This window comes from Carassius gibelio, chromosome A7 (genome assembly GCF_023724105.1).
Source record: "Carassius gibelio isolate Cgi1373 ecotype wild population from Czech Republic chromosome A7, carGib1.2-hapl.c, whole genome shotgun sequence".
Classification (NCBI taxonomy): Eukaryota; Metazoa; Chordata; class Actinopteri; order Cypriniformes; family Cyprinidae; genus Carassius; species Carassius gibelio.
Window position 1 is genome coordinate 42246776 of NC_068377.1, and position 14139 is coordinate 42260914.

The 14139-nt window shown below is 41.2% G+C and overlaps 1 protein-coding gene across 1 annotated transcript in view; it reads right to left on the reverse strand.

Annotated features, from left to right (window-relative positions):
- LOC128017572 (neurexin-2-like) overlaps positions 1-14139 on the reverse strand; it is a 341885-nt gene that overhangs the window by 193839 nt on the left and 133907 nt on the right. The window contains exon 4 of the mRNA XM_052602977.1: positions 3158-3187. Coding sequence (XP_052458937.1) covers positions 3158-3187 — 30 coding nt within the window. The remainder of the gene's footprint in view (positions 1-3157; positions 3188-14139) is intronic.

Genomic DNA, 14139 nt, shown 5'->3' on the forward strand with positions numbered 1-14139 from the left:
AACACCTAGCCTAGTCCCAGGGCAAACTCCTCTCACTAAGAGTAGATCACTTTCCTGGGCTTCTCATTATGGGGCAGATATCCTGTTGAGGCCCGGGGTACGGAGAGCTCTTGGCCAGGCTCAGGTGGTATCCCCTCTGGTACTGTCTGACTCATCCTGCTACACTGGGGCTGGATGCGATGGTACAGACATGGGCGAGGCTTCGTCTGTATGCTTTTCCCCCAATTGCTCTGCTCCCAGGAGTTCTGGAGAGAGCGCACCAGGACAGAGTTTAGCTGCTCTTAGTTGCCCTGTTCTGGCCAGGGCTGAGTATGGTTCTCAGTCCTGATTTCCCTCCTCGATGGCTCTCCATGGAGATTCCTGTCAAGAGAGACCTCCTCTCATAGGTGGAGGGCATGATGTATTCCACCCCTGCCCATAGCTGTGGAAGTTATAGATGTGGCCCCTGAGGAGCCACAGCTTGTAGCTTCTAATCTCTCAACTGAGGTTGGTAGTTACATCTGTGGTGTGCTGAGACTGAGAGAAGCTTATTTTTAGTGTTGGATTAGGATGCTGTTCTAAAGCCTAGATTCCTCTGATCTCCCCTCTCTTTGGGGATCAAAACTCGCTCCTTCTAAAGTTGGCCTTTGGGCGGGATGTCTCTGCCTACTTGTCAGGTGCCTACCTGCATTTTGCGCCACTCCTTGCTACTTTCTCTCGCTTTAGCTGTGCTCTTTCAGACTAGGCAGCGACTTTTCAGGTGTCGTGGGCATTCTTGTTCCTGAAGCATTTTGATGCATCTCGAGTTCCTGAAGGGGAACATCTTCAGGTTACGCATGTAACCATGGTTCCCCGAAGGGAATGAGATGCTGCACCTCAGGGGCATATTACAGGCATCCCTTCCAGTGCTCCCTTCATTCCTAGAAGCTGATGCTGATTCCACTGCATGTGCTTTTAAGCTTCCTGGTCGTTATATCACCCCGCCCATGACATCTCGCCCTTCCAGTGGTCTGATTAGTCTGATAGTTCATGTGTGTGTGTGTGTGTGTGTGTGAGTGAGTGAGTGAGTGAGTGAGTGAGTGTGTGAGCCTGTGTGTTGTGTGCATAAGTGTGTGGACGGTCAGAGACAGTGTGAAGCGTCTCAAAGGATGTCTGGAGAGTTGCAGCGCTCATGTTTAATGCGTCTGACTGTAAACACATCACAGCTCACAGATGCTGCTGATGGCATAAATATGAATGACTGTCTTAAGAGCAGATATGTAAAGACATATCAGATGTCTGCATGCATTCTGGGTGGTCTTCTCGAGCCACTGGTGTCTGTGTGAATACAGTAGGTCAGTTCTGACCAGAATAACAATCCTCTTCTCAAACGGGACAGGCAGAGGGCAGACACAGGTGACAGGACTAATGCACACGTTACTATTCCTCCAGATGTCTCATATTGAGACCCACGGCTCAAACACCAGATCAAGAGCTGCATCGTGACGGGCTCATTCCCTAAAGGATGTCTGAGGGACTCTTGTTGAAAAAGAGGATCTGTGATGTATTTTTCTGCTAAATAAGTTACATGTAACAATAAGTCAGTAAGTTGTTAAAAGGAAAAAAACACACACACACACACACACACACACACACACAAAGATGAGCCACATCTGTGAATAAGTCCTTCATGCTATTACATTCAGAAATAATGTTGTTAAACAAAACAAAAGGTTTTTTATAAATGTATTTCATGTATTTTATTTACAGCATGTTTTGTGTGATTGATGTTTATTTGCTTAGTGTAAGTTTCAGTATGTTTCAAACAATAAAAACATGATATATTCTGGAAAAATACAGTTAAACAATGACAGGAAGGGAGGATTACTGTGGTCTGTTTGTGTCATTTCTGTTTTAGGATTGGATGGGATAGCTCTAAATCAATCATTAAAGTGCAGCAAACCTAGCTTTAGTTACATTCCTCAAAACCATGAATGAATGGAAAAAGAAATAAAAAATAAAAGAAATAAAAAATAAAATAAATAAATAAATAAAATAAACGGCAGTCACAGACATTCCTATCCAGATTAGATTTCCCAGAGGAGAAAAACTGCAGATTTGATTTCTGGTTTTTACAAGTTCTCTGAGAGATGTCTTTGAAACAAATGGATCTCCAGGGAAAACTAGTCCAGTCCAAAAGTTCAAAGTCAAGTAGGAGCACGGAGGACACTTCTGCTGATTTATACACACAGACCAACACAATAGACATAACTGAGGGAAACACACAGTCACGAGAGTGAGATTAGTTAAATAATGAATGTCGTTAAGCTTGAAACCAATGAAAGCAGGTGAGACGAAACACAGTGTGACGGATAAATAGACACAACTCAACACAGCATCTACAGAAGAACTGGACTATCTGCATATGAGAGCACAACTTGACAGAAACACCTGCAATCACACACATAATAGAGCCCTAACTAGTCCTCATGAAGATCAGTCATCAAACAGCATCTGAACGGAATAGTCATCTCAGAAAGATCATTCTGTCATCATGCACTCTGTCTCGTGTCGCTCAGACCTGTGTGACCTTCAGAAAACTTTCAGAAACCTTGGGAACCAAACAACTCTGGACCCCATTGACTGTCACTGTATTGACAAGAACACTGCAACATTTCTTAAATGATCTTTTGTTTTGTGCAAGAAAGTCACACAGGTTTGACATGAGGGCAAGTAAATAATCAGAGAATCAAGAAACATGATATAAAACAGACTGCATCAGAAAAACCATTAAAACAAACATTCATTAATTCAGTCAGTCAGACAGCGCTGAGTGTCATACTGGCATAGAGCAGATCTGAGGGACTGAAGGTGATTAACAGTGTGAGGAATTGCCAAACAATGAGAATGACCACAGAATGAGACTCTGTGCATTCTGAACACAAACACACTTCATCTGTGAGTGACACTACAGCAGCATTTCAACCCCAGCATCGAGAGCAGAAGAGCGTTACCTGTGTCTGGGAGGTCAGGGGTCAGAGGTCATCTTCAGGACGCACAGTGTGGAAATACAGCTACACAGTAAGATGGGGAGGAGGACAGTGTTCGGAGGGGTCGGGACAAAAGACGGAGGGAGGGGAGAGACGGACAGATCTGTTTCCTCACTAAAGAAAAGAATGGAAAACGGAATGAACCATACCTTGGCTGTTTAACGTCAGGTGCGCCAGACCTTGAAGGAAAGAACAGAAAAAAAAGAAAGAAATGAAAAAAGAAGGTCATAAAAAGGCACGGGAAGAAAGCAAGCATTGTCACAAGGTTGGACTGCAGTTTGTGACAGACATCCCGGGGCACGCTCGGATGTCAAAGACAAAGAAAAGAAAGAAGAGAGAGAAAATTAAGGCTGAAAAAACAAACGAACGAACGGACAAACGAGTGAACGCTTCTTGAGTGAGGGGGGGATTGGAAAAAAAAGCATTTCATTCAGTGCAACCCCCGAAGGCCATTGCTTGCTCAAATGCTTTTTTCCCCTCAGGTCTTATGGAAACACACACACACACACACACACACACACACACAACTGTTTGGCAGAGTTCCAGAGCGTCTCATCTAGAGCACTGGACGGGACAGCACACTTCTGTCAGAACACAAACATCTACACCAGCTCCTCATCCACGTGAGACTGTTATCAGACAGAACTAAAGACCTCAGCTGCTCATCTACTACACAAACTACTGAAGACGTTTACATATACAAGTGAACTGCATCGAAATTCTGGATTTCTCTTTCTATCACTCCATAAATCAGACAATAAGGTCAACAGACGGAAAACAGACACATTTTTAACGTTTTTAGGAGAGAAAATGTTGTATAAATCAGTGTGAATGAAATATGAACAAACCCTTAGAAAACTGGACGCTTGGTGTTTGTAAGAGCTAGAATAGATATAAACTTTTAAAGATATGGATTAAAATGGACATTTCCAGACGCAAATAGATAAATTGCAATAAAATAAACACTTAAATGTTTATCTTGGATTTTTTTCTCTGCAGTGTAGTCTGTAAAATAGGAAAAACACATTGTGAACTGTCCAAACTCTTGCAATTGACCAACACGTTATTGCCTAAAGTGTCTTGCCTTAAGCAGAAACTACAATAACCATCTAAAAACTCACAGTTAGGACTGTACCGATGCAAACATGGCAGCGCAAGACTTACATCAGGGTTTGCTCAAGTGCCGACTCACCTAGAAATAAACTGAAATGTGATCATATGTTTTCACGTCACAGACATTGTCCATGTTGACAGCCACCAAATTTCTAGCAACAGATCAAATTTGCACTGATAAAATGGAGGATTTGACTGGACATCAACAACAAATCATGCAGAAGTGTCTTCTACACTCTTTGAAAGGCTACACAACACAAGCTGTATGAAGCCTGCACATTATTATCCCCAGCGTGTGAGCCACCTCATGATCTGTGTGATTCCAGCAAACTGGAGATGAAGATAATACAACCTCTTCTCAAACAAGAGGGTTTTACATCCTACACCTACAGAAGCACAAGACCAAACACACACACACACACACACACACACTCGTCTGAAACATTCTGTTCGACACACTCACTGCTTTATCATTCACCCAAACACCACTATCTCAAGTTGCCCACAAACCCTCGACTCAAGCCAACCGTCAAAGGCAGCATACGGACAGAATTAGCTGCAAGAACACGGCATGTGCTGAAATGCAGCGATTTCATCCCGTACATCAAGAAGCTGGTGAAGCTCTTTTCTCTTTTAGCAGAACGGTGCTAATGGACGACACGATCTGAAGAGCCCAGGCTAAAAACACCCGTCCAACCGTTACCTGGTGCGTTTAGATCAGAGACGCTAACTGAACTTAGCACAGGTGTGTAATTCTGATCAAAAGTCTGCAGAACTTCCTCTTCCTGTACTAATCTCACAACCTGCCAGTTCCTGACACGATTCTCCGTGTGTCTGCAGGATTCAGACTGTACGAGTCGACTCCTTTGGTTCACAAGTGTGTGTCTCAACTGAACTGTCCACGTCACACAGGAAGCTGAATTAAACTCTATTCACACAGGATTATCTGGGGACCTCACCCCCACACATCTGAATTTCATGCGGTGCATTCACATGGGATAAGAGAAGCCTGTGATTTTATTCAAATGTATTGAATTATCTCCTGGTCACCCAGATGTCAAGGCTTTGAGAGTCCCGTTCTGTGGTCCGTTAGATGGATTTATAAAAAAAGAAACTAATATAGTCTCATGCGCCGTGGCAATTTAATTTCAACAGGTTAAAATAAGATCTTAATGTTAAAATAAGAAGCTTTATGCGTGATTTATTTGTAACACATTGACCTCAAAATGTTTTCAGCTTTTTCTGTCTGCAAATTGTATGGTGTAGGGATATGACAGCACCCAAAATACTGTCCAACACTCCAGCAGCTCCTTTCTTCCCGAAAGATGGGTAAAAAGGCGCACAGCAAACAAAAACCTAAAACCACCAAAAGCTAGCCAAATCACAGAGATCTCGATTCGCACGGGACTAATATTATCACAGGACCTATTATTGTAGGTCATTTGCTGGGGAATTTTTACTTTACAAATTACAGACATGGCCAATTAGCATGAGATTAATATCATAGACAACCTCTGCAATTATTACAAATGACTGGAGGTCACCAGGTAACACTGTCTGTCCGTCCCAATAATGCAAGGCTTTCATCGTTCAATTCAGAATTGATTAACTCCGCAATCTGAGTTTTACCAAACAAACTGCTTTCTTTTGTAGTGAAAATCATCATATGAATTTCAAATCGTGTTGAATTTGCTTTACAGTCTTACTGAAATTGTTTGATTTGTCAAAGTTGGAAATACAATCTGAATGATGCACAGCCCTGATGAGTCAGTTCAACCCAAAACTCTTTATTTGTCATTACGCAGGACAATCGAGCAGAGCCAAGCAGGTCTAGAAGCACATTCAGATGAGTAAAGGATGGAACGATATCTGTTTGTGGATATTTAATTACATCACATCTCGTCTTCGATTAGTTTTGAACTTAATGAGCAACAACAGAGACAAAATCAGTCTGCAGTGCATGTTGAGCAAATCGCTCTGAGAAACAAGAGCGAGGAGAATAGTTTGTAGGTGGAAACGCAGATCTTAAACGTTTCCATCTCTGGTTTTTCAGCTGTGTTTGGGAGCGTGTGGTTTGACGTCCTCACAGATAATGAGATGCAGCATCCAGAGCTTCCTCTTCACACAACATCACTGTGCTGACCTTCTCTGTCTTGTCCTCTCTTTCCTGATTTGAATTATTTTACATATACCTGTAACTGCAGCATTTTGGTTTGTCTGCTCTCCTCTCCACACTCTGCTGCTTGTTACCAGAGAAGCTTCTTTCTGTCAGCAGTTCTACTGAGATTCAGCTCTGTTCAGGACACCACCCGAAACACACCTAACCATATAGTCATGTGTAGTTAGGATAACCGAAAACAATTAGGTACGGGTTAAATAAAAAATGTTTTGTTAAGTGGTAGAGGATTGTGGTGTTGATTTGCAATGTAAAGCTGAAGGAAAGCCAAACGCTGCATGAGTTTCGGATGTCTATGATCTAAAGTGCATTGTAAGATTGTGGGTGGGCTGGGTGTAAAAACCTTAGATAACATCCCTCAGCATTCAGAAGAAACTCTACGCAGAACATGTTACCTAGAATCCTCTTTTGGCCCAAAAGGACGCAAGAGAGAGAGGAAAATAATGCAGCAATGACAGGATATGGAAATATTGCTGTCAAACCACTGAGAAAGAGAGCAGTAAAGTAACGCAACTTAGACGAGCTCAGCCAGAAAGTAGAGCAGAGAAAACAATTACAGTAAGTATGAATTATGAATTAGACTCACATGGAGGACGTGTCGATTATACTCTCAAATCAGCATCAGTCCTCCTACAGCTGGTGACTCAGAGAGGACAGGTGGGTGTGAGGACAGGAGCAGCACTTTACAAATCACAGAAAAACTAAAAGAGCTCTTCCCTCCATTAGAGCAGAATTTAATTAATTTGAAAAAGTTATGATATAAATAACTATCTCTAAAAGGTCAACCTCACACATAAGTGATGCAGGAGGATGGAGAGCTGTGAAGACACATCCTGTATGAGACGACACACATGCACACTCACACACTCACACGCACACACACACTCACACACTCACACACACACACACATGCAGACGCACACACACACTCACACACTCACACGCACACACACACACTCACACACGCACACACACACACACACATGCAGACGCACACACACACACACACACACACGCACACACACTCACACACGCACACACACACACACACACACACACACACACACTCACACACACACACACACACACACACTGATCTCAAGGAACAGAGCCAGCTGTAACAGGATCTGAGGAGGCTGCCGTCTGATTGGCCATATGGGAGCGTGTGGAAAATGCGGTGGCCAACAGCGACACGGGAGTCCCATCGCTTTCACACGTCTCACAGAAACACAGCGGTCCAGAATCCACAGCCAAATCAGACGCCCGCATCACTGCCATCAACAGATTACCAAACCCAGCCATGTGCTGCTCAGTCAACAGACTAATAATAGAGCGGAAGAGACTTCCACATCCCTCTCTCTCACACACGCTTTCATGACTGCGCCATATTATTATTATTATTATTATTATTATTATTCATACTGCAGTGGAGCTCTAGCATCCTGCCAATAATTAAGACAACAATTCACAAAGCGGGCTTCAGCACACCGAGCATCTGATTGGCGACTGATTGAGTGACAGATGGAGAAAGGCTCATCATTTTGTCATTAAGGAGGATGTGCTTGGAAACTCAAACGTGTCCTGCAGCTGCAGACTGTCTGAAGAGCACACAAACTAGTACAGAGCTCACGGGTTAGACTGATTTCACCTGGACCACAAATCATTTAACATTAAAGGGGGGGTGAAATGCTATTTCATGCATACTGAGTTTTTTACACTGTTAAAGAGTTGGATTCCCATGCTAAACATGGACAAAGTTTCAAAAATTAAGTTGTACGTTTGAAGGAGTATTTCTGTTCCCAAAATTCTCTTTCCGGTTTGTCACAAGTTTTGGAAAGTTTTTTTCGAGTATGGCTCTGTGTGACGTTAGATGGAGTGGAATTTCCTTATATGTGTCCTGAGGCACTTCTGCCGGAAGAGCGCGCTCCCGTATAGCAGAGCACTGAGAGCACAACAGACTTCACTGATCAGAGCCAGAGCGTCGCCAAATGTCACAAAAGAAGTGTGTTTTTGGTTGCCAGGGCAAGACAACCCTGCACAGATTACCAAAAGAGAAACAGCATTAAGGGACCAGTGGATGGAGTTTATTTTTACAGAGCATCAACAGAGTTGTGCAAGTGTTTGTGTTTGTTCCCTGCATTTTGAAGATGCCTGTTTTACAAACAAGGCCAAGTTTGACGACGGATTTGCACATCGTTTATTTCTTAAGGACAATGCAGTCCCAACGAAAAAGGGTCACGATCATGTGTTGGAACCGCATGCGGTGAGTAAAACTGCTTCAAATATCTCTGTGTTGTTAACTTAGCTATCAGCGAGTAAGCACATCAAGTAAACAACATGCGATGTTGTCATCAAACTGCACTTTCCACATGTACAGCTCAAAACAAAAAAACAAAAAAGTTGCTATACGTCAAATATATATAGTTTTTTTGCAGTTTTCACAAGTCAGTTGAAATGAGTAGAACAGACATGTGTTCGTACATAACTTTCGATATTTATTGCACGTCAAAAGACAGCAAGAGTTTTATCCTGCACTTCAAGTATTATCTTTGTAAGAAGAGTGTTTTTGGCCACTAGCTTTGTAGATGCGTGCGTGTGTCACACATTATGTACACATTGCATGCACGTTCTTGCCTTTGACCACAATGAATTTGAAGTAGCGCTTATATCTCCTACTTGAAAATGCCAACTTTTCATCGGATTGCTCCTGACTCGCCATTTCTGCTGCTGCTGCAAATCTGTGCTGTTGTGTGTGTGTGTGTGTGTGCTTGTGTGTGTGTGTGTGTGTGTGTTTGGCGCCGCTGGCGCGTGTGCCGGCATGTGTGTAAAAACACTGGCTCTGATTGGCTACCATGAAACACATGACTCTGCCTTAGCTAATCATAATTGCTTATCTCGTTTTTAACCCACCTCCTCACTCGCTGTGTGCTGTGTGAGCCAGGGGTGCGTTCGGATTGCATAGTTTACTCCAGTCGGTCGTGTTTTTCCGGGAAAAATCGGTACAGACTATCTTTCTCTTATTAATATAATAAAACCAAAGACTTTTTGGAGTTATGAAGGATGCAGTACTACTCTATAGGTACTCAAGATTAACAGGAGATTGAGTGAAAACGAGCATTTCACCCCCCCTTTAATATAATTCACATCAGAGCATTTTCTCACAGAAACAGCATATATACGAATATGCACAGTTTGTAGCAAAACACTGCAAGTGCTCAAATGTCATGGTTTCCAGAGTGAAGGATGAAGGGTGGATCTCTGCCATCATCATGTGACTGGACAGATGTGTGACGCTCCGCCTGATGATTCTCAGCACACACCCATCAGCATGAGCTCAAACTCATGTCCACCGCTGACATACAACACGCCTGACACATTCAATCAGGACATGAGCACGCACACACACACAGGCACCTCGCGCACACACACACACACACACACACACACAGGCACCTCGCACACACACACACACACAGGCACCTCGCGCACACACACACACACAGGCACCTCGCGCACACACACACACACACAAAGACAGACAGACACACACACACACAGGCACCTGGCGCACACACACGCAGGCACCTCGCGCACACACACACACACACACACACAAAGACAGACAGACACACACACACACACAGGCACCTTGCGCACACACACACACACACACACACATACTGGTTTTTGTGGTTTAGCAGTACTTTGATGGCCAAACCAGTTGGATGGTGGTTTAAGGGGACACCCCTTTCCCGGTGTCCTACAGAGATGATAAAACTATCAAAAATTTTGTTTTACTCTGCAGAACACAAATATCACTTTGGATTTTCTTTACACACAATAGAATGGATAATATGACAATATGATATTTTGGTGGTACACAAGGACTGTCACGCCCCTCCTATAATGTTCCCGCCCATTACATAATTGGGATTTATAGGGTCAGGTTGATTTAGGAGGACACTCGTTTTACAATACACAAAACATGTCAGTTTTCTGGATTACAGGGACAATGTGTTTTACAGGTACTTGACCCCATACACAACACACAGACATGTCCCTATGCTGCATTACCAAGACTGAGGTGGTTAAAGAGTACCGGATCTTTAACACAATACACAACATTACAGACACCAATGTGTTTTAGAAGTACTTTAATAATGACTTAAATTTGTGACATAAAAACAAATAGACAAAAAACGTAAAATTCGCCAATTATTAAAATGGGTAATCTTTCTATAAAAAAAGGAATGCCACACAAATCAAAACAAACAACAAATAATTAAGTCTAATTTACCAACTTAAAAAAAAACTATAAATCAAAAGCCATGCCTCATGTTGTAAGTACCTCACTAAATGTTAGGGATGCACCGTTGACCGGCCATAAATCGGAACCGGAGGGTTTTTGCTTAAAATACACGATCGGCCGATTTTTCCGTAAGTGCGCCCGCGTGCACAGACTACATTGTAATCATTCGCTATCATGTCATTTGTGTGGAAGTATTTCAAAATCTGTGTGCTGGACACGGGCAACACGAGCTACACATCTGAGGAATAGACAGCAGGAAGCGAACAGCCGCTGGTGTACTGCTGAACAAATAAAAGCCTTTCCTGTGCTCACTGAAGCTGCTCGAGCGTATCGTACCTTTCCGTGCCCTGCACAAGCGAAGACAGTGAAGGATCAACTTCTTGCGAGCTGGATGAGAAACGACACAGATTAAACTGTGACAAAACTGAAATGTTTTTTTTTGTAAAGTAGAACTTGCATACACGTTTGAAAAGTCAGAAGTAAACGTCAGTTCTGTATAGGATTATTTTCCTTTTTCCTTAAAATTACATTGACTTAATTTGATTTAAAAATCACCTGCTGAAGCACACTGAAAAAAGGGTTTCATTCATCCAATTAAAATATTTTTGGGTAATGATTCACAATTTTATTTTTTAACTTGAGAATAGTTCTTTATTTTTCATTGGCTCAAGTAAAAAAAAATATATAGATGTGAATCATTACCCTATTTTATTTATTTTTTTAATTGGATGAATGAACCACTTTGCATCTGTGCTTTATTCGCACCAACATTATTTGATTTTAACATTTTGGAATAATATTTATATATCATACTTTTATTTAGTCTCATTGGTAAAGACCTTGTTTTAAATTTAAAACCAAATTTTAAAACTAAAATACTATATGCTGATTAAGAAACCTCTTATTGAATGTGTGTTGATTGTGTTGTTTGGACTGTAGAACTATGCAGTTATTGACTTTAATTTCACATGGTTACAGTTAATCTTTTAATTTAAGGCCAGTTCTATGTAGTTTCAACCCAATCCAAAAACAAAAGCTAAATGCTGATGTCTGTAGCATCTATGTTTGTATTGAATGTAGGCTACTTACTGTGCAGTTATTGCCATTAATTTCAGATGGTTACAGTTATTGTTTTCAATAGCCAAAAGCCAGTTTGGCCTATTAAATACCAAATAAACATCTTGTTTATGCATACTTTCCTTTCTTGTTTGTTGCTTAAAAAAATAATATAATAATAATAATAATCGGAAATCTGTATCGGAATCGGCCAGTTTGCTTGTAAAAATAAATAAATATCGGTATCGTCTATGAAAAATCATGATCAGTGCATCCCTACTAAACACACAGTAAACATGAGATTAACTCGGAGCACACAATAGATGCTGCAGATGTGTAGAGAAACTGATTTATCCTTAAAGGAATGGTTCACTTCCAGAATGAAAAAGTAAACATGCGATTAACTCTGAGCACACAATACATGCTGCAGATGTGTAGAGAAACTGATTTATCTGTAAAGGAATCGTTCACTTCCAGAATGAAAAGTTTTTGACAAACTAACAATTGAACTTGTTTTCTACATGGAGATATTTGTATGAACTGCTGCTATAACAGTTTTGCACTATTGGAAATAAAAACAACAACCAAAGTGCTCATGATAATAGAATGACATCAAGACACAGGATGTACTGTAACATCACTTGCTTTGGGTTTTCCTTTTTAAGATAATTCCTCGATTTCTTACAAAATCCTGTATGTTCTGTGCACTGCATCTCACCAAAACAGGATCCTCAGCAGTTTTACACTGCTGGTTTTCAGTCATTGTGGCCAGTTTTCCTTTAGCTCTGTGGTCCTTAAAATGTTTGATTACAGCTGTAACTTCAGTGTTTGACCAGGACACTTTCTGCCCTCTCCGTGTGTTTTCAGTTTCTGCCTCACTCTCACTCTCTGTACAGAAGAATACACACTTTAGTGAGTTCTAACTCTACGAGAGCTCATGTACTTACATTGATGGTGCTATTGCAATTTAAACCTTTGGTATCTTCAGGAAGTTCAGTGGTGCTCTCAATGGGCATCTTCTGAACACCTGCAGACAAACAGTCATATAATGATCAGGAAACTCAGAAGTAACTCAAACAGAAAAGACATATATATACAGTATATATATTCTAATGGAATTGGCCTGTTAAACGTTTATTTTTGAAACAGTCATTTATCAGTTTTTTGCCTAAACACTAAGTATCAACATATTGGTATAGCCAGATAATACACCAATACAAAACTGATGCGTCCCTAATTTGAGTAATATTCTGTTAGTAATGCTGGATTAATACAATATAAGGTAACACTTTAGAATAGGGAACACTTATGAACTATTAACTACAACTTTTCCCTCAATAAATTCCTAATTTGCTGCTTATTATTAGTAAATAAGGCAGTTGTTACATTAATGTATTGGGTAAGATTAGGAATGTAGAATAAGGTCATTTAAAATAAGGCATTAATAAGTGCTTAATTACTACTACTAATAATATGCACGCTAATAAGACAATACAGTGGTGTGAAAAAGTGTTGGTTCCTTATTTTTTTGCATGTTTATCACACTTTAATGTTTTGGATCATCGAACAAATTTAAACATTAGTCAAGGAAAACCAGTGAACACAACATGCAGTTTTTAAATGAAGGTTTTTATTATTAAGAGAAAACAAAAGTCAAAACTACATGGCCCTGTGTGAAGAAGTGTTTGCCCCTAAACCTAATAATTGGTTGGGCCACCCTTAGCGGCAACAACTGCAATCAAGTGTTTGTGATAACTTTCAATGAGTCTGTTACAGCGCTGTGGAGGAATTTTGGTCGACTCATCTAAGCAGAATTGTAATTCAGCCACACTGGAGGGTTTTCAAGCATGAACAGACTTTTTAAGGTCATGTCACAGCATCTCAGTAGGATTCAGGTCTGGACTTTGACTAGGCCACTCCAAAGTCTTCATTTTGTTTTTCTTCAGCCATTCAGAGGTGGACTTGCTGGTCGGTTTTGCATCATTGTCCTGCTGCAGAACCCAAGTTTGCTTCAGCTTAAAGTCACGAACAGATGGCCGGACATTCTCCTTCAGGATTTTTTGGTAAACAGCAGAATTCCATTTATCACAGCAAGTCTTCTAGGTCCAGAAGCAGACCATCACACTACCACCACCATATTGTACTGTTGGCATGATGTTCTTTTTCTGAAATGCGGTGTTACTTTTACGCCAGACATTACGGGACACACAACTTTTGTCTCGTCAGTCCACAGAGTATTTTCCCAAAAGTCTTGGGGATCATCAATATTTTTTCTGGCAAAACTGAGACGAGCCTTTAGTCTTTGTCTTGGAAATCTGCCATGCAGACCATTTTTGCCCAGTCTCTTTCTTATGGTGGAGTCATGAACACTGACCTTAACTGAGGCAAGTGAGGCCTGCAGTTCTCTGAATGTTGTTGTGGGGTCTTTTGTGACCTCTTGGATGAGTCGTCACTGTGCTCTTGGGGTAATTTTGGTC